We start from the raw sequence: 20,728 nt of genomic DNA on the forward strand, positions 1-20,728 counted from the left end.
ACGCACCACCTTCCACAGCACACAACTACACCCCAGGTGCCACACCGCACAACTATGTGCCGCATTCCAGACCACACAACTACCCACTTGCCACCTTCCACACTACACAACTACCTACACACCATGTTCCAGACCACACAACTACCATGTGCCATATTCCAGACCACACAACTGCCCACATGCCAGGTGCTACACCACCCAACTACCTACATGCCACATTCTAGACCACACAACTACCCATGTGCCATGTTCCAGACCACACAACTGCCCACGCACCACCTTCTACAACACATAACTACATGCAAGGTGACACATCACACTACTACCTACACGCCATGTTCCAGACCACACAACTACTATGTGTCACATTTCACACCACACCACTGCCCAAGCACCATGTTCCACACCGCACAACTAGCTACACACCATGTTTCACAACACACAGCTACTCACATGCCACATTTCACACTACACAACTACATATTCCAGACCACACATCTACGCATGTGCCACATTCCACACTGCACAGCTACCCACATGCCGTGTTTCACACTGCACAACCTACATGCCCTGCTCCAGACCATACAACTATTTACATGCCATGTTTCACACCACATAACTACCCACATGCCACTTTCCACACTGAACAACCTACGTGCCGTGTTCCAGACCATACAACCACCCAAGTGCCACGTTCCAGATTGTGCAAATACCCACGTGCCACGTTCCACACCACACAACCACCCACGTGCCACCTTTCACACCACACAACTACCTACATACCACATTCCAGACCACACAGCTACCCACATGCCATGTTCTACACTGAACAACTACCTACATGCTATGTTCCAGACCATACAACTACCCAGATGCCACATTCCAGACCACACAACTATCCATGTGCCACATTCCACACCATGCAACTACCCACACACCATGTTCCATACCACATAACTATCTACATGCTAAGTTCCCAGCCACACAACTACCCACATGCCACAGTCCACACCACACAACTACCCACACACCACATTCCACACAACTACCCACATTCCACAGGCGACACCACACAACTACCCACACACCACATTCCATGCCACACAACTACCTACATCCTACAGGCCACACCACACAACTACCCACACTCCACATTCCACGCCACACAACTACCCACACACTACATACCACACCACACAACTGCCCACATTCCACAGGCCACACCACATGGCATCTTTTTTGTTTTTACATTAGAAATACAGAAGGACTGAAACACAGATGTTAAAAGCAGTTATCTTTGCGTGTGCAACTAAAATTGATTTTTCTTTTGTGTTTTTCATCTACTTTCCCAAAGCATTTGTGCTTTTCATCAGAATGGAAGCCCAGGTTTCAGCGCCCCCGCTTCCACCCCTCACTCACCCACGGGGCAGCTCCTCTTGTTGCACATCTGGCGCTCCTGCACATCCCCCATACAGGTCTTCCCTCCGTACTGAGGCTCAGGGCTGTTGCAGACCCGGGTGCGCTCCCGGATCCCGCCGGCACAGGTGACAGTGCAGGCCGACCACGGGGACCAGGGGCTCCAGCGGCCATCGACTGTGGGGAAAGCCAACCGGGAGGAGCTCAGAGCAAGGCCCGGGGTGGAGAACGTGAGTTGGCTGGGTGAGAGGGAAGAGCAGGTGGGACATGGTGTTCCCTATGCAGCCCCACAAACTGGTTTCTCCCCAGGTTGGCTGACTACAGGTTAGAGCGTGATCGCACCACTACGCCTGCTGCAACGGTGGATTCCAGGAGTGGTGCAGATGACAGTGTTTCCAATGGCTTTGCTCCAGAAGACAAATCATACCACCTCTTCTTTTTAATAAAAGAATTTTTTTAATAGAGAGGGTCTCGCTATGTTGCCCAGGCTGCTCTCAAACTCCTGGCCTCAAGCAATCCTCCTGCCTCAGCCTCCCACAGTGCTGGGATTACAGGCGTGAGCCACCATGCCCGGCCCCACACCACCATTTACACCAAGAAGCTCAGAGCTCCTCACCAAGGTGTCCCTCTGCCATGGAGGGTGGCCTCAACTCAGAAGCCTGGTGTGACACCGAATGTCCTCATAGGCAGTTTCCATGAGGCATGAGCACGACTGAAGGCAATCCCTGCACACCCTCTTTTTCTCAGTGCATCCATGCACTTCCTGAGCCGGGCCTCCCTGGGGAAGCCCTTGATGCTTTGGGCCAAGTGCTCTGTAACTCACACCCTAGTCTGCACAGACGCAGGGAAAGGCTATTTCAGAGAGACACAGTTCTGTGCATCTGCGGCATCCTCTGTCCACACTCACTACTCGGTCCAAACTCACTCCCCGTCCACACTTACTCCCCATCCACACTCACTCCCCTGTCCACACTCACTGTACATCCACACTCACTGCCCATCCACACTCATTCTTCCATCCACACTCCCTCCCCATCCACACTAACTTCTGTCCACACTTACTCTCCATCCACACTCACTCCCCGTACACACTAACTGCACATCCACACTCACTCCACCATCCACACTCACTCCCCCATCCACATTCCCTCCCCGTCCACACTCACTCCCCCATCCACACTCCCTCCCCATCCACACTCACTCCCCATCCACACTACCTTCTGTCCACACTTACTCCCCATCCATACTCACTACCCCATCCACACTCACTGTACATCCACACTCACTGCCCATCCACACTCACTCTCCCATCCACATTCCCTCCCCGTCCACACTCACTCACTTCCATCCACACTCACTGCCCATCCACACTCACTGCCCATTCACACTCACTCCTCCATCCACACTCCTTCTCCATCCACACTCACTCCCCATCCACACTAACTTCTGTCCACACTTACTCTCCATCCACACTTACTCCCCCGTACACACTCACTGCACATCCACACTCACTCCACCATCCACACTAACTTCTGTCCACACTTACTCTCCATCCACACTCACTCCCCCGTCCACACTCACTGCACATCCACCATCCACACTCACTCCCGCATCCGCACTCTCCCTCCCCCATCCATACTCCCTCCCCATCCACATTCACTCCCCATTCACACTCACTCCCCATCCACACTCACTCCCATCTACACTCACTCCTCAACCACACTCACTCCCTGTCCACACACTCTCCATCCACACTCACTCCCATCCACACTCACTCCCCATCCACACTCACTGCCATCTACACTCACTCCCCATCCACACTCACTCCCATCTACACTCACTCCTCATCCACACTCACTACCCGTCCACACACTCTCCATCCACACTCACTTTCCATCCACACTCACTCCCCATCCACACTCACTCTCTGTCCACACTCACTCCCCATCCACACTCACTTCCATGACAGAGCTGCAGTGCTGGCTCATTCTTCCTTTAATTACAGTCTGTCCTGAACCGGAATGAAACGGGGCTATCTCAGAGGAGGTTTGCGCTGAGCACAGGTGAGCAGAATTAATCCTAAAGGATGGGCTCATTACCAAGCCAGGCCTGGGATGGCTGCCCCTTGGCTGCTCGGCTGGGCTGGAACAGGCCCCGACACCCCGGATCCCGGCTCCAGCTGTGGTTGCTCACTGTGAGCCGCCTGCGAACCTGCCCACCCAGGGCCCCGCCTTCACCGTACTTACTTGGGCATGGGGCGCCCTGGCAGGCTTTGGTCTCCCGGCCACTCCCTTTGCAATTCTTGCCCCCCAACTGGGGCACTGGGGAGTTGCAGAGACGGATGCGTGTGATATTGCCAACTCCACAGGTCACAGAGCATGAAGACCAAGGTGACCAGTGGCTCCAGCCGCCGTCCTGCCGGACTAACACAAGAAGCACAGAGAGATCAGGCTGTGCCGTCTAGAGGGGTATTTGCCTGTAAGCGGTGTGCCTTATTAACTGAGAAGCATCTCACAGCTGCTGAGGAGAGGGAAGGAGAACCCCTCCCATCAGCCGAGAGGAAGAGCCTCACCTGGCCAGAATCCTTGCAAAGGCCCAGCACCTCGAGAGGACAGCTCTGTCCCTTGCAAAGGTCCCGATGACTGAGAGAAACCCGGCCCCACCCCCACAGGCATGCGGGTGTCACATGCCCGACACTCACTGCGGGTGTCACACTTGCTCAGGCTGCAAGCGCGTGTCTGGATGGAGGGCCCCAAGCAGGTGTTGCTGGTGACATCACAGGACCGGCCTCTCTGCTGGGTCCCAGAGCCACACGTCACAGAGCACTCGGTCCACTCTGCCCACGGAGACCAGCCCTCCTCCCCGTCCACCGCTGCCAGAGGAAGCAAACACAGTGGTGTCAGGCCCTGCCTCACAGATGTGCCACAGAACAGAACAGGCACAGGGCAGCTGGCGTGGGACCACAGTTCATGCATCCAGGAATCTGAGGGGCCACTGCCCGGCTGGGGCAGGTGGACATCCCAGTGGCTGGGCCGTGGCTCCGTGGGACCCAAGTTTGTGACCTGCACAGGAGTTCAGGTACTGCCTTTCAAGAGAAGAGCAAAAACGCATTTCTGGGTCTACTGTTAGGGTGCTGAGGGGAGCTAAATCCATGTGTGTCCAGGAAAGTCTTTTAATTGATTTTATAAAATAGCTTGTCAAAGACAGTGTTGAATCTTTTCTACGTGAGGTTTCATTAAAGTTACAAAGATGTAACGTATTTCCATTTAACCTCTGTTCGCTGATTTACATAATGTAGTGAAACATTTCAATTATTGGTGAAAATTACAGGTCACTTATTTCCAAGTAAACTGAAACAAGCTAATAAAAAGGAGATTCCCTGTAAAGAAATTCTTCATAGGTAATCACAGCTCCTAAATGGGAGGAAAGAGCAACCTGACGCAAGAAATCATTCCCGTAAGGAGAGAAGCCCAGTGAATGCGCCATGACTCAATGTTCTAGAAAGCAGGCAAATGAAAGAAAAGAAAAATGGTCAAGGAGGTCTTTTCCTGGTCATGATGCTCCTGATAACATAAAATGTCTCTTGTAGTCTAATGTGGGCCCTTTGATTATCAAGATTATATTTTTATGCTTTGCCAGGAGCAATCTGACTTTGTGAATACCTAACAGGCACTTTTACGCATATTGAATTGTTGGTTTTAATTATAAGACTAACTGTATAGAGGATACATTTTCTGCATTTTACAGGCAATAAATTTGAAACTCAGAAAAATCTCATTTTATTCAAAATCAGAGTGGCAGAGCGTGAGCTGTGAGTCCCTTCATTCTCTGTCCACATCAGAGGTAAGGTGCCCTGAGGATGACACAGCTCTGGGGCCACAGGGACATTCTGGGAATGTTTGGGGGACGGTGACTAGTTTAGTTTGGGAGAAGCGTTGCCTGATCTTAGTTGCAGCAGCAACTCGGGGTGTGGACCTGAAGCACCTTGCCAATGGCATGGCACTGGGGAGCCACGGATGGCTCAGGAGCTCTGGGTAGGGTCAGCAGAGCAAACTTGGGAAGGGAACTCGGGGCAGGGGTGGGAGGCAGCACAGAGACCTGAGGGCAGCATTGGGGCCAACTCAGTCTCTGAACGTGCACTGAGTTTCCAGGGTGGCCCGGGAACTCCCAGGGTGTCCACACGTGGTTCCTCTCCATCTCAGGTTCTGTTCCTTGGAATATATTTCTATCCCTTAGAACATATTCTTTGGATAAAAGTCTTTGGTTTTTGTTTGTCTGATGTTCTATTGTTCTTTTCCAGGAGTATGTGTACAGTGATCGCTTGCTGCCATAACACAGTCACAGATCTACATGTGTTCTCTGACTCTCAGCTGGGGCTCCATCAGGGCCTGCTCTGGGCTCACCTGTGTGACCACTGAGCTCAGCTTCCTCGTCTGAGAAGCATCCGGACTGGCCTTCCCACCCCCGCATTCCTAGGGCTTCCACACTCCTTTCTGGCCATGAGTCAGTCCTCAGTGGATGACCAGCGGCCTGGGGTGGCCCTCTGATTCTCTCACCTGTACTCAGGGGGTTGAACCTCACTCTTCTCTGCCAAAACCAACCAATGAATAAATAAACAAACAAGCATAGAACTCCTAAAAATGCAGGATGCGCTTGCTGGCTGGCGATACTCACAGTGGAGGCAGGAAGGGCAGCATTCGCCTTCCACAAAGGACGGGCTGGCGCAGGTTGCCGGCGGGCAGGTGATTTGGTGGCAAATGGTTTTAAATTTCTACAAGTAAAGAAAGGCATGCATGCAACACTCATTTAAAAGGAGGGGACATTGGTACAAGGGCTGAGACTAGAAGGGGTCGACAGAATGGCTGAATGTTTTCCATCCTACGGACCGTACGTTACAGAGATGTGAAAATAAGGGCATCTTTTTCTCCCATTAGTGCTGAGAGCCTAACAAGAACAGGGCCCCCAGATGGCTCTTTGCATCCATTCCATTCCTTTCTCCCTTCACTGAGCAGCAAGGATGCAATAGAGAGCTCCAGGCTTCCTGGAAGGAGGGAAGAAAAGACGGGCAGCAGGAACTCCTGTTATCTAAGGTAATGCTGAGGCCATTGTCAGCAGAAATAGAGTAACATTAAAAGCTAAATTGTCTGTCTATAAGACTTTAGGCGGTGGCTTGTATTTCCCCCAAACGTTTCTGCTGAGCCTCAGGCTCTGTCGGAACTGGATGGAATTAAACGCAGAGTCTAGGGCCATGTCTGGCTTCTCTGTTCCTCCTGTTTCTAACCAACTGGTGACGCTGGCCAGGTTGCTCCCCCTGTCTGGGCTCTGGTTCTTTATGTGCAAACAAAGAGGTTGATTCAAGTCATAAATATGGTTCCTGGCCCTTCTGTGGTTCTTACACTGAAATTTCCTCACATAGCTGAACAGGTTTCACACATCAGCACTGAACGCTGGCATTTCCAGGCAGTCAAGCTCTGCCAAGTGTCCAGTGGTGGCCCCTTCCCCCAAGAGCCATGTTCTGGGGACTCACCTTGCAGGTACACGTGGTGCAGCTGTCCACCACCCACGTTTCATTTTCCGCAAAGAACCGGCCCTCCTGCCAGCAAGCTGACATGTTCCTTGTCTTAGGAGGGCCACCAATGAGCTCCCAGAGAAACTGGTTATCATTCGACTGGAAAATGAAGTGAAACATTTAAGTATAGACAATAATACTACATATTTAGTCATCATGCTTGTGGATGAAAAACAAAGTTCCTTCTTCATTAAAAAGCTCTAAAGTCAAGTAAGACTTGACTCATCCCTGGGAGGAAGTTCTGGAAGCTATCCTCCATCCTCACGGGGCTTTCTGAGCCACAGCTTCATCACTGCCTGGGCTTCTGGGGCTCCCCATCCACCTGCCTTCCCGGGGAGCGGGAATCGCATGGCTCACATCATACCTGGACCAGTGCAGAGCAATGCTGGGGACACAAGGTGGGACTGGGGGTGGGAGCAAGGTCCCCAGGCAGCAGCCATAACGACAGACAGGGATACAACCAAGCTCCTGCCCTCGCCGCCCTCCCTGCCCCGGGCTCCTGCCCTCGACCCCCCTCCCTGCCCCGGGCTCCTGCCCTCGACCCCCCTCCCTGCCCCGGGCTCCATCTCCTGGCATCATTTACTTCATGTCCTCTGGGTATGAGTGACAGTCAGCGTCACTGCGCCCTGGTTAGCCATGTGGACATCGTGGGGCACCGTGGCCCAGAGCACCTCATTATGTTCAGTCCCTTTCTCTAAACTGCGAGCTGCCCGTCCTGAGCCCCGCAGGCATCTCTGTCTCTTCCTGGCCATGCTGTGCTGCTCAAACCCATTTCACTCCTGCCAGCCTCACAGGAACTTCCCGTCCTGTCTCTTGAGCTACCCCAACATGCAGTCCTTTAAATAAAAGTATTTTCCTTTGCAGGGGTGTGTGTGTGTGTGTATGTGTGTGTGTGTGTACACTCGTACCTATAGATTTACCAAGGAGGTAAATTTCCCAAAATTAAGAATTTATTTTGGAGACTGTGCCCAGGACCGTTTTCCTTGGGAATACTTCCCAAGATCTACCCAACTTCCCTCTAACAATGCTGAATATTGAACAAGGATCCTGAGGAGCCTGGCAGACACCTCCCCTGTGAACTGTGGGTTTTTACATCCAGCACAAGGCACTGGCAGGCCAGGGAATGTTGAGACCTGCAGAGATGGGCCAGCGGCGGAGCTGCCCGTGCCCTATGACCCCTGCAGCCCCCGTGTGGGTACCCACCACTCTCTTGAGGTTCTCACTGAGCTGGTTCACGAGGACGTGGAGCCCCGAGAGCTCCTGGACCATGTTTCCCAGCTCCTCGCAGGAGCGTTCGCACACCTCGGGCCTCCTCTCCGAGCTGGGGCCCACGTACTCGGTGGTGACATGCGGACCCAGGCGCAGCGTCTCCGTGTTCTCACTGATGGTGTTGATCTCAGCTGAGGGGAAGCACAGAGGGGCTGTGAGCGTCACGGAGGACGGGGCCAGCAGCAGGGGCCGGGAACACAGGGAGGATGACCTGCCCTGGCTCCCAGAGCGGCCTGGTGCTGGGTGACACCAGGAACAGCAGGGACAGGGGACGGCAGCTGTTTCCCACACTGCCACACGTCACAGAAGGAGCAGAGCAGCGGTTAGCTCAGGAGTGGGGGGACACATCAGTATAGGAGAGGCCCGCACAGTCCAAACGCGGAAGCAGCAGCGGCCACGCATGTCATTCAGACCCAGGTCCCCTCTTTCCAAAGCTTCCGACCACAAATCTGCTTCTTGAACAACACATCCCCCATATGTTCTGACGGCTCCTCTCGACTCTTCATCCTTTTTTTTCATCCCCAAACACCCTTTCTTACGGCTCCTTGTTCTGCTTTAAAGAAAATTCACTCATCCTCTTGCTCAAATAGCCAGTCCCCTTGAGACTGTGCCTTGTTCGTCCTGGCCTTCCCACCTCCCCGCCTTCCCACCTTCCCACCTCCCCACCTCCCCACCTCTCCACCTTCCCACCTTCCCACCTTCCCACCTCCCCACCACTCCCACCTTCCCACCACTCCCACCTTCCCACCTCCCCACCACTCCCACCTCCCCACCTCCCCACCTCCCCACCTCCCCACCTCCCCACCTCCCCACCTCCCCACCACTCCCACCTTCCCACCTCCCCACCTCCCCACCTCCCCACCTCCCCACCTCCCCACCTCCCCACCTCCCCACCACTCCCACCTTCCCACCTCCCCACCTTCCCACCTCCCCACCTCCCCACCTCCCCACCTCCCCACCTCCCCACCACTCCCACCTCCCCACCTCCCCACCTCCCCACCTCCCCACCTTCCCACCTCCCCACCACTCCCACCTTCCCACCTTCCCACCTCCCCACCTCCCCACCTCCCCACCTCCCCACCTCCCCACCTCCCCACCTTCCCACCTCCCCACCACTCCCACCTTCCCACCTTCCCACCTCCCCACCTCCCCACCTCCCCACCTCCCCACCTCCCCACCTCCCCACCACTCCCACCTTCTCACCTTCCCACCTTCCCACCACTCCCACCTTCCCACCTTCCCACCTTCCCCACCTCCCCACCTCCCCACCTCCCCACCTCCCCACCTCCCCACCTCCCCACCTTCCCACCTCCCCACCACTCCCACCTCCCCACCTTCCCACCTCCCCACCACTCCCACCTTCCCACCTTCCCACCTCCCCACCTCCCCACCTCCCCACCTCCCCACCTCCCCACCTTCCCACCTCCCCACCACTCCCACCTTCCCACTTTCCCACCTTCCCCACCTCCCCACCTCCCCACCTCCCCACCTCCCCACCTCCCCACCACTCCCACCTTCCCACCTCCCCACCTCCCCACCTCCCCACCTCCCCACCACTCCCACCTCCCCACCTCCCCACCTCCCCACCTCCCCACCTCCCCACCTCCCCACCTCCCCACCTCCCCACCTCCCCACCACTCCCACCTTCCCACCTCCCCACCTCCCCACCTCCCCACCTCCCACCTCCCCACCTCCCCACCTCCCCACCTCCCCACCTCCCCACCACTCCCACCTCCCCACCTCCCCACCTCCCCACCTCCCCACCTCCCCACCTCCCCACCTCCCCACCTTCCCACCTCCCCACCTCCCCACCTCCCCACCTCCCCACCTCCCCACCTTCCCACCTCCCCACCTCCCCACCTCCCCACCTTCCCACCACTCCCACCTTCCCACCACTCCCACCTCCCCACCTCCCCACCTTCCCACCTTCCCACCTTCCCACCACTCTCACCTCCCCACCTCCCCACCTTCCCACCTCCCCACCTCCCCACCTTCCCACCTCCCCACCTTCCCACCTCCCCACCTTCCCACCTTCCCACCTTCCCACCACTCTCACCTCCCCACCTCCCCATCTTCCCACCTTCCCACCTTCCCACCTTCCCACCTCCCCACCTTCCCACCTTCCCACCTTCCCACCTTCCCACCTTCCCACCTTCCCACCTTCCCACCACTCCCTCTGAAGCCCCAGATCTTGGGACCTGGGTGGGTATCGAATGTAATTTACAAATTGACCTGAGGTGAGTCAGGGATGGAGGCGGGGTCCAGTCCTCAGGTCAGCGGTGCCTGTGTGGATGCAGTTGGGCCCCAGGCTCTAGGCCAGAGCACACCTCACCCCCATCTAGGACCCCGTTCCCTCTCAGGGGTGAGGATCCCATCTTTGAAATGCCTGACTTCTCTCGGGCGGTCCATTATTGAGGAATGACTTAGACATTTTACAGCGCTGTCAGGCATTCCGTCATCGAGTTTTCAATCACTTGGTTATAAACTGTGCTGCAATTCACACTAAGCTCAGAAGCTTCGCCTCGGATTCAGGATGCCCATAACCATGTACAATCAGGTCAATATCAATGTATTAATGGAGACAAAGAAACCACCCTGAGTGGATTTTACCCAGCACACTGATATTTAACTAACCTAGGGTATTTGTTTTTCATTCCTTTAAAAGTTAAACAAAAGGCCGCATATATCTTTGCTTCTGCTCTGGCTCTGACAGGAATGTAGTTTTACCTGGTAGTAAAACCTTCCAGCTAACTTGCATTTCTCCAGGCTTCTGGCAATATTCTCAGTTGTGAAATAATAATGGCTCAGCCTCTTCACAAGGTTACTCTCACTTTTAACAAACAGTGAAAAAGGGGGTTTCGTTACCAAGCACCAATCCATGAACTAGCTGTTTCTATAAGACAAATTTTCCTTAAGTCTGACATAACCAGTGAAGAAGAAGTCTTTGTTGGCAAAGATCTCCAAATGGGACATTGGCATCCACCTGGCTTTGAGTAGACTAACTCATGGGTGATTGCCACATATGGTGGATATATGTATATGTATATAGATCCATACTTATTCTACATCTGGAGATAACAGATCTAGATTTCTCTGTAAGTGTTTTTTTTTTTTTTTTTTTTTTGGAAGATCTAAGAGTTTCCCATAAGTTTTAAAGGTTTGCTTTTAATAGTTCCAGGGATTATTGACTTGTACCTGTGAGCCTAGGAAATACCTGCTGAAGGAGGCTGCACCTACAAGGGCGTATGCTGGTAACACACACACACACACACACAAGGTGTTTGCTCACATAGAGGTGTAAGTCATGTTTGTCATAGTAGGTTAGTTTTACTCACTAACCATTATGACAACTGACTCAACATTCCATGGACAACCTTAGCTCTAGTTTAACTGAACCCATGTGAAATTATAGTGCAAACATGTGATTAGGAACACCACGAAGGGTATATTTCTTTTATACAAAGAATATTTGCATATATGTTTTGTTTATAAAAACAACATTTTTCTATATTAGTGAAAATACACACACACACACACACACACACACCTATACATATAAATATATCAGACTGAAAAAACATTATTGCAACAAAAAGTACCCAAAAGCCCCAGAGCCACCTGCACCCCAGGAGCCCCAGGAAGAGCACTGCCTCATGAGGCTGAGGGCCTGGCACGCAGAGTGCAGGAGCCAAGATAACTCCGCCTGTGCTGCAAATCTCCCCTCAGGTAACAGCGAGGGTCATGGTGGGGTGACAGTTGGAGCTGGAATGAGGGTTGGTCTTAGAACACCCTTCTCCCTGCATTGATGATCAAATGTCTCCTTGTTCTCTTTCCTCACAGGACTTGTGCAATGACCAGGACCTGCAAAGTGTAACTGAAGAGTGGGTACGCACCCCGGTTCTGAAGTAGGCGGTGGGATCACGGAGTCATTGTGCATCAAAGATACCAAATCCCACATATTCCTGATGTATAGATTCATGACATAACAGTTTACACTTGTCATAATTTGGAATTGAAATGGCCTGGCCTTCATGAGCACACAGCCACACCGTGTGGCAGACACGAGCTCTGCCTTGAGGCTGTCAGACCCAGGCAGCAGCCCTGCTCCCTGCTCACTGGGGAGCTCGACGCAGCAGCCACACAGCCCCACCTGGGGCGCCAGCCTTCATCTTTGTAAAACGAAGAAAGTGAAAGTGCCCATCTCACGTAGTCATTCTGAAGATTAAATGATGTATGGCATTTAATGAACCTGTCATAGTGACCTTCAGAATTAAATGCTCAAGAAAATATTGGAAAGTATGCTTGGAAATATCATTCACAATTGTAACAGAAAAGATGAGATCATCTGTCAATGATTTAAGTAGCACAGATTTCCATCATATGATGGAGTCAACAACTATGAACAGTATAAGAAAACTTCCAGGTGGCTCACACCTGTAATCCCAGCACTTTGGGAGGCCAAGGTGGGCAGATCACGAGGTCAGGAGATTGAGACCATCCTGGCTAACATGGTGAAACCCCGTCTCTACTAAAAATATAAAAAATCAGCCGGGTGTGGTGGCAGGTGCCTGTAGTCCCAGCTACTCGAGAGGCTGAGGCAGAAGAATGACATGAACCTGGGAGGCAGAGCTTACAGTGAGCCCACATCGTGCCACTGCACTCCAGCCTGGTTGACAGAGTGAGACTCTGGCTCAAAAAAAAAAAAGAATACTTCCGTAAGTCAAGTTCGACAAATATCTATGACTTTGCTTAGACAGACGAGCATCACACATTAATATACTGGAAAAGTTGTCTATATTTCAACTCATATTAAAGTACCAGCTATTTATATTTTGTCTTCTATAATAAAATTGTTTGGATTATTAAAACCTACTTAAAATTAACTGTTTAATCAATTTATTATTTTCAGATATCAACATGTCTAAGTTGACCAGCTAAGTCACTCAAAGACAATAGTGGTAGTTACCCAAATATTTTTACTTAAATTTTTACAAGCATGCATGCACACACATACACACACACACACACACACACCATGTCACAATAGAAACCCATCCAAGCCAGCATATAAAATGCATTTTTCAAAACACACCTACCTCCCTGGCCTTGCTGGCAACCCTTCTTGCTTAGAATATCTTCTACAGAGTTTTCAAACACTAGGTGGACGTTCTGAAGCAAACCCTGTAAATACACACAAGCAGAAAAATAGAGCATTGGATGTTTGATGCCAAGCTAACTGACATTCTAAAAATACAAGTTGGAATCTTCAAGTAGTGAGAGTATTTCCTTCTACGTAGCAGGTTTGCAATCTCTTTTAATCAGTTTTTCTGTATATAGTACTTTTGAAATTTTGTTTTTAAGCATGACACAAGAAATGGAAGTGTAATGTAAGAAATCTACCTAGAAGAAGGAAATGTTTCATAAATAAGAGTGAGATGGCCCTTGGAGAGGTGTGGCCTGCTGTGTGTGCTGGGCATGTGTGTGGATGTTCAAGGCCATTCGTTCCTTGCAAGTCAGTCATGATTAGCGAGTTTCTGCATTGGGCTAAGGGGCCCACAGAGGCCCACTGGTCCACTCAGAGACACAGACCCTGGGCCTGCAGGAGCGCCTTCTGCAGCTGAGTTACGATGGGGCTGGGCCAATCCTATATGGTGTGGAATTCCTGGACACCCATAAGAAACTGACTCAACAACAAGCTATGCATCTCTAGGCCTTTTACTCAAATTACTGAGTTTAACCATGTACTTATTTCCAAGGCCCTACACATCCGGGAGGGAGCAATGTACCACACACCATTGTGATTCTAAAGACCTGCAGTTTAAGATTCATTTCCAAACATATTTTAACCAAAATGGACATGAAACCATTCCCTCATGAATCACCAGCCCTTTCCCTTGGAAAAGGGCACCTGCTACTTTGCTCTCCCATCATTTCGCTACTAAAGCAAACATTTAGGAGTGGTTTCGGTTGTGATCAAAAGAGTCTGGGATTGCTAGAAACATTTGAATAGGGTTGATTCCTTAATCATCAAACCAGCCTCAATCTCAACTGATGATGATTAGTGCAGTTAGGGAAGCACACCTGGGGCAGCCCTCTCTGATTAATCGTGGCTTAGAAAGGCGTGCATTGTTGTGTGTGTGTGTGCTTGTGTGTGGTGTTTGCATGTGAAAGGGTGAGTGCATGTGTGAAAGTATGTATATGCCGACAACTGCCTGTGGCTCTGCATGCATTATGTGTGCATGTGTGCCTGTTTGTGTACACATGTGAGATGGATGTATGTGCATGCATGAGTTTGCATGAGGTGTTTGTGTGTATGTATATGTGTGTATGTGTGTGCATGTGTGCACGTGTATGTGTGTATACATGTGTGGTTCTGTGTGTGCATCTATATGATGTTCGTGTGTTTATGTGTGTGGGGGATGTGAGTGTGAGTGTATTTATGGTGTTTATGTGTGTAGGTATGTGCATGTGATGTGTGTGACTGTGTATGGTTCTTTTGTGCTCATGTGTGTATGTGTGTGTTCACATGTGTGTGGTGTGTGTGCATTGCATGGCTGTGTGTGGTGTGTGCACACTTGTTTTGTGCACACGTATGTATAAGTGCTTACATATGGTTGTGTGCACGTGTGCATGTGTGAGAGTGTGTTCACATGTATGTGTGGTGTGTGTGTGCATGTGTGGCATGTGCACACATCTGCAAATGTGAGTGTATACATGGTGTTTATTTGTGTATGTGCATGGGTGCCCATGTAGGGTGTGTGCACGTGTGTGCATGTGTGTGTTCACATGTCTGTGTGGTGTGCCTGTGTGCACATGAGTGTATGAATGGTGTTTATGTGTGTCTGCATGTGCATGCCCATGTATGGTGTTTGTGTGCACATGGCCATGCATATGTGAAGGTGTGTTCACATGCATGTGTATGTGGTGAGGTGTGTGTGTGCATGTCTGTGCGTGTGTTTCGTGGTGTGTGTACATGTGTGATGTATATACATATGCGAGTGTGAGTGCATATGCAGTGTTGGTGTATGTCTTTGGATGTGTGTTCATGTGTTTGTGTGCATGTGTGTTTGCATGTGTGTGGTGTGTGTGTGCATGTGTGCACATGCCTGTGGCTGCGTGTGGTGTACAGTGTGTGCATGTGCATGTAGTGTGTGCATGCATGTGTGTGAGCACGTGTGTGGATGTGCAGTGTGCTTCTCTAAGGCCAGGTTCTGCCCGCTCAAGCATCGCATTACCAGACGCACTAGCAGATCAGTTCCCAGCAAAGCTCTTTCCTCCCTCAGGGCGGCCACCTCCCTGCAGAGCGTACCCTGAAGTGACTCTCTCTGGCAGAACCTTTGGCCACGTACATCCGGCTCTTTTCCGCCTGCAAGTGCTCGTAGAAGGGCTCGTCCAGAGCGAAGCTGTCTATGAGGTCGCAGCCCACGTGCAAGCTGTAGGTCTCACCAGCCACCTGCACGGTGACGTTCTTCCACTGCGAGTCAGCCAGGCCGACGTCCTCCAGGGAGACCACGTGCCGGGTGCCGTCGATCCAGTAGGTGAGGTCCAGCGTGTCCGCGGGGCCATTGGAGACGATCTCGAACTGCCTCTGGGAGAGACCGGGGCCCTCCAGAGCCAGCAGCGTGCCCCTGGACTTGCCGTCCTGCTTGAGCTGGGCCGTGAGGAAGAAGCCCTCCTTCTGCCGCATGATCTTGGTGATCTTGCTGAGGTCATCTGCGTTCACGGGTGGGATGTAGTCAAAGCGCACGAAGCGGTAAGCCGGCATGCCGGGGTCGGGCCCGCGGAACTGCTTGGCGCCAATGGTCTTGCGGTTGATGTTGCTGATACTGAAAAGGTCGAAGGTCGTGTCTTTGTCCTGGTGACCAGCTGCAAAGGGAACCGCAGTGGAGAAGGGTGAGGTAGGGGAAGAGGGCGAGGTTGGCCTGACCCAGGGTGACAAACCAGAACCTCGAGTGTAAGGAAATTAACGAGGCGTCCCAACATCCCGCAGCTTCTCTCCCTTTTTTATAGGAATGCTGGAGCCACCTCCGATGAAAAGCCACTATCCTCCGTGCCAGTGCCGCTACGCAGAGTGTGGTCCCAACGCAGCTGCGGGTCTGTGGGGTCAGTTTCTGCCCCTGGCTGGTCGAGGAGCGTGTGCCAGAAGGTAAATCGGTGGGGCCAGGCAGCACCCTGTCCGTTCAGCTGGCCCTTTGCATAGCCCGACCTTCTTGGTGAGGGAATTCGGGCCTCGATTGACATTCTGGCACATGTCCCAGGTCGCTCTGTCTGGCTCTTCCGTCTCAGATCTGAGGCTGAAAAGCAGCTGTCCTGTCTACCAGTTGATTGCTCAGGAAAAAACCAAATAAATGAGTAAACTGGGAAAGACATGGATCTTTAGCCTTGCTATTGATAGAGTGTCAGAAAGTGGCTAAATTGTATGTCGCTTTCTTGTTGAGATCAACTGCCTAAAACCAGTTATGTCAGCAGGTTGTTATTTTGTAAAAATGTATTTTCCAACTCTTAATGCACCCTGTGGGTAAGGATCTGAAAGAGTGGTCAGTGTCAAGTATAGAAACAAATGGTTTTAAGTCACCACCTAAGCTATTGGCAAGAAAAGTGATCAGATCTCACCAAAATCATAACAGTTTAAATAATTCAAAGCCAGGCGCGGTGGCTCACACCTGTAATCCCAACACTTTGGGAGGCCGAGGCGGGCGGATCACGAGGTCAGGAGATGGAGATCATCCTGGCTAACACGGTGAAACCCCGTCTCTACTAAAAATACAAAAAATTAGCCGGGCGTGGTGGTGGGCACCTGTAGTCCCAGCTACTCGGGAGGCTGAGGCAGGAAAACGGCGGGAACCCGCGAGGCGGAGCTTGCAGTGAGCCCAGATCACACCACTGCACTCCAGCCTGGGTGACAGAGCAGGACTCCGTCCCCCCCAAAAAAAATAAAAATAAAAATAAAAGTAATACACTGAACGGAAAGTTTAAACAAAGCCTTCCTTTTCATCTAATATTTAGCAAATTAGAACAGTATCATACACAGGGTTGCTGATAGAAGTGGGCATTGGACCACTTTCCATAGAGTTACTTGGCAAGAATTAAAAGCTTTGATTCGGCAATTCTAATTTTGTAACCTATCCAAAGGATATAATCACAAATGCTCCTTAAGATTTATCCACGTCAATATTTTTTGTGTCATCATTTATGCTAATGAAAATAAACCAATCTAAGTGGGAATTGATTGAAAAAGATCAGGCTTTATCTGTGATGAAATATTATGTGGTCATTAAAAATCATACTGTAGAAAAGTAAACAAACACATGGGAAAATATTTAAAGGAGGAAGAAAGTGGAGCAAAAAGAATTCAACAAACACCAAATACTTGCAGTGCTGTGAACATCCTCTAGAGAAAAAAGGATAAACTGTACAACTCTAGGTGGAATCACATTTTTCTCTAACACCTGAATTTTCCAAAGATAAATTATCTCATGTCATATTGGCTCAGAAGTAAGTTACTATTTTATGTATAAAGGAGCTAGAAGGTCCTCACGGGTAAGATTGTCCAACCACACACTTTATTTTGTCATCTCTCCCCTTGCAGCTAAGCCACATCTCACAAGCCGGAGAGAGACCACAGGCTCTAAGGACACTCACCTTCCATGCTGGGCCACACCCACAGAGCCAGCAGGACCAGCCTCCAGACCATCCTGCCTCCTGCAGCTTAGCTCCTGGGAATACAGGAAACCCTTGTTAATGATGAGTCCACAGCTGCAAGCCTGCCTGTGAGCAAGACTGGACCGGTGACTCTCATGACCATTGAAAACAGTTTGCACATAAAACTCAGCACCAGCTGGATTTGTGGCAAACTGAGAGCGAAGGAGGAAATTTACTCTTCAAGCAGGATTCTTCTAACTATAACTAAGATTTGTTGGGCTAGCATTTGCCGGCAAGCACTGTGCCATCACGTTCTAAATATTCCTATTATTTCATCTTCATAATAGCCTGGGAGGTGAGTGGTGCTCTGTCCTCATTTTACAGATGCGCAAATGGAAGATTGGCGAGTTCAGCGCTTGCCTGGAGCACTTCTGTTTATACGACTCGTAGACAGGACTTAGATCTAGAAAGTTTGAATTTAGAAAAATATCCAGCCTGACAAAAGGAATGTGTGAACGCATTTTGTGTAAATATCCAGCAAAAAACAGTTATGCATAACCTAATTAAATAGAATGAATATCAACTGTAAAAAAAAGTTAGAAATAAACTTAATTTGGTGAATTATACTTACAAAAAAACAGAACACTTGACTTAGCCATCATTTTGACCCTGTCTCTTTATTTTCCTGCAGGCCTGTTTTTCCATTCTTGGGGATTTTAAGTTGGCACAGCTCAGTGGAGGCTGGCCCCGAAGTCAGGAGATGTGGTCCAAAGCCCGGCTGCGCGATTAACCCTGTGGGTCTCAGCTTCTCCTCTCCCGGGCGAGCATGAGCCTGCGGGTCCCAGGGCTCCCCAGGTCCCTTCCAGCAATTGGTCATACCCTGCTCTAGGTTGAAGGGAAGACTAAGACCCCAATTCTTCCCATATTTAGAATATCAAAGGCCGTTAACTTCTCGTTGTTAATCCAAGGACTCTCCCTCTCCAGAAACAACATTTGGTAACCTGGAAATCCTCACCTTCCAGGAATAGAGAAACGTTCCTCAGAAGAAGAGAAATGCTTGGCAGCACCTCCAGACCCCCCCACCCATCTGCTCCTGGGACCCCCCCAAACCATCTGCTCCCCCCAGTGCCGCCCCCGGGGTCCTTGGTAATTGTTTCATCTGTCCTGGCTCCGGAAGCAGCACGGCCTGCGGCCGGAGCCAGCACCAGGCTGAGCAATGCTGAGCACCAGCTGTGCAACCTAGGGAAACTTACTTAACTTCTCTGTCTCCGTTTCCTCATCCGTAGAATGAAACACAGCGTCACGTAAAATGCCCACCTCATCGGGTTGTTATGAGAGATGAATTCGGCAAACGAAACTTCACCAGGGGCTGACTTAGCCCAGCCAGCCACAGGCATGGGTTACAGGAGCAGAACGTGCCTCTGGGTCTGGGGCACTTTCTACTCTAACTGCCCGAGGCAGCCGCAGTAATAATGGTGGTGCTGATAGGACCTTTCTATGGAGCTCTTAAGAGGGTTGAACACACTCATCTTCACTCTTGACATGAGTGAACACTTGGCCGTTCGCTTAGAACAGTACCTGCACGCAGTAAGCACCACAGAGCGGCGTTAGAATACGCAGCTCAGGTACAGCCTTGGCAGGCTCTTCCCACCTCTCCACCTCATCAGCCCACACTGCCGGGCACATCGCAGTCCCCTAAGGACAGCTGTGTGGGGCTGGCCCTGCAGAGGCCAGCCAAGAACAGGATGGTAAATGCGAAAGTTCTGGATGCCCAGCTTCATAAGGACAGGTTAGAAAAAGTAAATCAAACTCCTTTGACAAAACCAGATCCTCCTGTCTCTGCCTTGAGGTGGATTCTTACAAGAGCAGGAGGCTAACAAAGCATCCCCTGCTGTGGATTGTCAAAGGACAGTGAGGCTCCATCCCACAGGAAGGATGAGCAGCCAGGCTACCTGGCCTCAGCCCATCCAGGGACACCTGGCAGGGATGGAGCCACGGATGAGCCAGTGCCGCTCGCCCCTGCCCCAGCCTCTGCACACCACACATCCACATTTATGCTTGTGTTTTTCCAAAAGAAAGATTTCAGTGCCTGTCTGCAGCAGAATGTAGTTTGAAATTGCAAAGGTCTTTTAAAACTCTTTTCATATGAACAATCAAAGTAAAAGATAGTTTTGCAGAGAGCTAATTGTTTACCCGCCATCCACCACCAACAGCAGTCTGATTAAACATCAGACTCCTGGGTGCTCAGCCCCCAGTCCTGGGAAGCCAAACCCACCTTCCTTAAGTGGTAGCCAGGCAACCTGCCAGCTCGCTTTTCATATGCAAACTGCCCCAAGACTGTTAAAAGTCGCTGTGTGTCCCGGCAGTCACAGGATTTTCCATAGACTTATCACAAATACTCTCTAGTTACACTCAAAACCACTTTTCAGCTACTAATAATGTTAACAATCAGAGTCTCTCTTTAATCTGCTAATAATGTTAACAATCAGAGTCTCTCTCTAATCCACTAATAATGTTAACAATCAGAGTCTCCCTCTAATTACTAATAATGATGTTAACAATCAGAGTCTCTCTCTAATCTACTAATAATGATGTTAACAATCAGAGTCTCTCTCTAATCTCCGGTTACTTTTCAGATATTCCGGGAGTTGTTTCTAATTCCCTCCTCAATAACAAACTCTCATGTGGAATCTTCTTATTCTGAAGCTGAAAACAAAGCATTTACCCGGGTTCCCAGGCAGGTATATGTATTAAAATAGCAGCAACCACAACCCTCAGAGAGGAAGGGGTGCCCAGCTGGTGAAAGCACAGCCACGGAGGAAAAGCTTAGGA

The 20,728-nt window shown here is 50.8% G+C and overlaps 1 protein-coding gene and 1 long non-coding RNA gene across 3 annotated transcripts in view; one reads left to right on the top strand and one right to left on the bottom strand.

Annotated features, from left to right (window-relative positions):
- The window catches only part of THBS2 (thrombospondin 2), a 39,777-nt gene that overhangs the window by 18,422 nt on the left and 627 nt on the right, over positions 1-20,728 (bottom strand). For both annotated transcript variants that reach the window (XM_063666868.1, XM_063666866.1), the window contains exons 3-11: positions 17,897-17,970; positions 15,564-16,120; positions 13,351-13,435; positions 8,189-8,385; positions 6,944-7,084; positions 6,091-6,187; positions 4,118-4,288; positions 3,663-3,839; positions 1,420-1,593 (exon numbers count right to left, since the gene is read on the bottom strand). In XM_063666868.1, the coding sequence (XP_063522938.1) occupies positions 1,420-1,593; positions 3,663-3,839; positions 4,118-4,288; positions 6,091-6,187; positions 6,944-7,084; positions 8,189-8,385; positions 13,351-13,435; positions 15,564-16,120; positions 17,897-17,948 (1,651 nt within the window). In that variant the 5' untranslated portion in view covers positions 17,949-17,970. The remainder of the gene's footprint in view (positions 1-1,419; positions 1,594-3,662; positions 3,840-4,117; positions 4,289-6,090; positions 6,188-6,943; positions 7,085-8,188; positions 8,386-13,350; positions 13,436-15,563; positions 16,121-17,896; positions 17,971-20,728) is intronic.
- LOC129038732 (uncharacterized) lies at positions 4,282-6,079 on the top strand. Its single transcript, XR_008503219.2, has 3 exons — positions 4,282-4,494; positions 5,210-5,259; positions 5,717-6,079. It is a non-coding gene; the product is annotated as an uncharacterized LOC129038732 (long non-coding RNA).

The sequence above is a fragment of the Pongo pygmaeus genome, chromosome 5, assembly GCF_028885625.2.
Source record: "Pongo pygmaeus isolate AG05252 chromosome 5, NHGRI_mPonPyg2-v2.0_pri, whole genome shotgun sequence".
In the NCBI taxonomy this organism is placed as follows: Eukaryota; Metazoa; Chordata; class Mammalia; order Primates; family Hominidae; genus Pongo; species Pongo pygmaeus.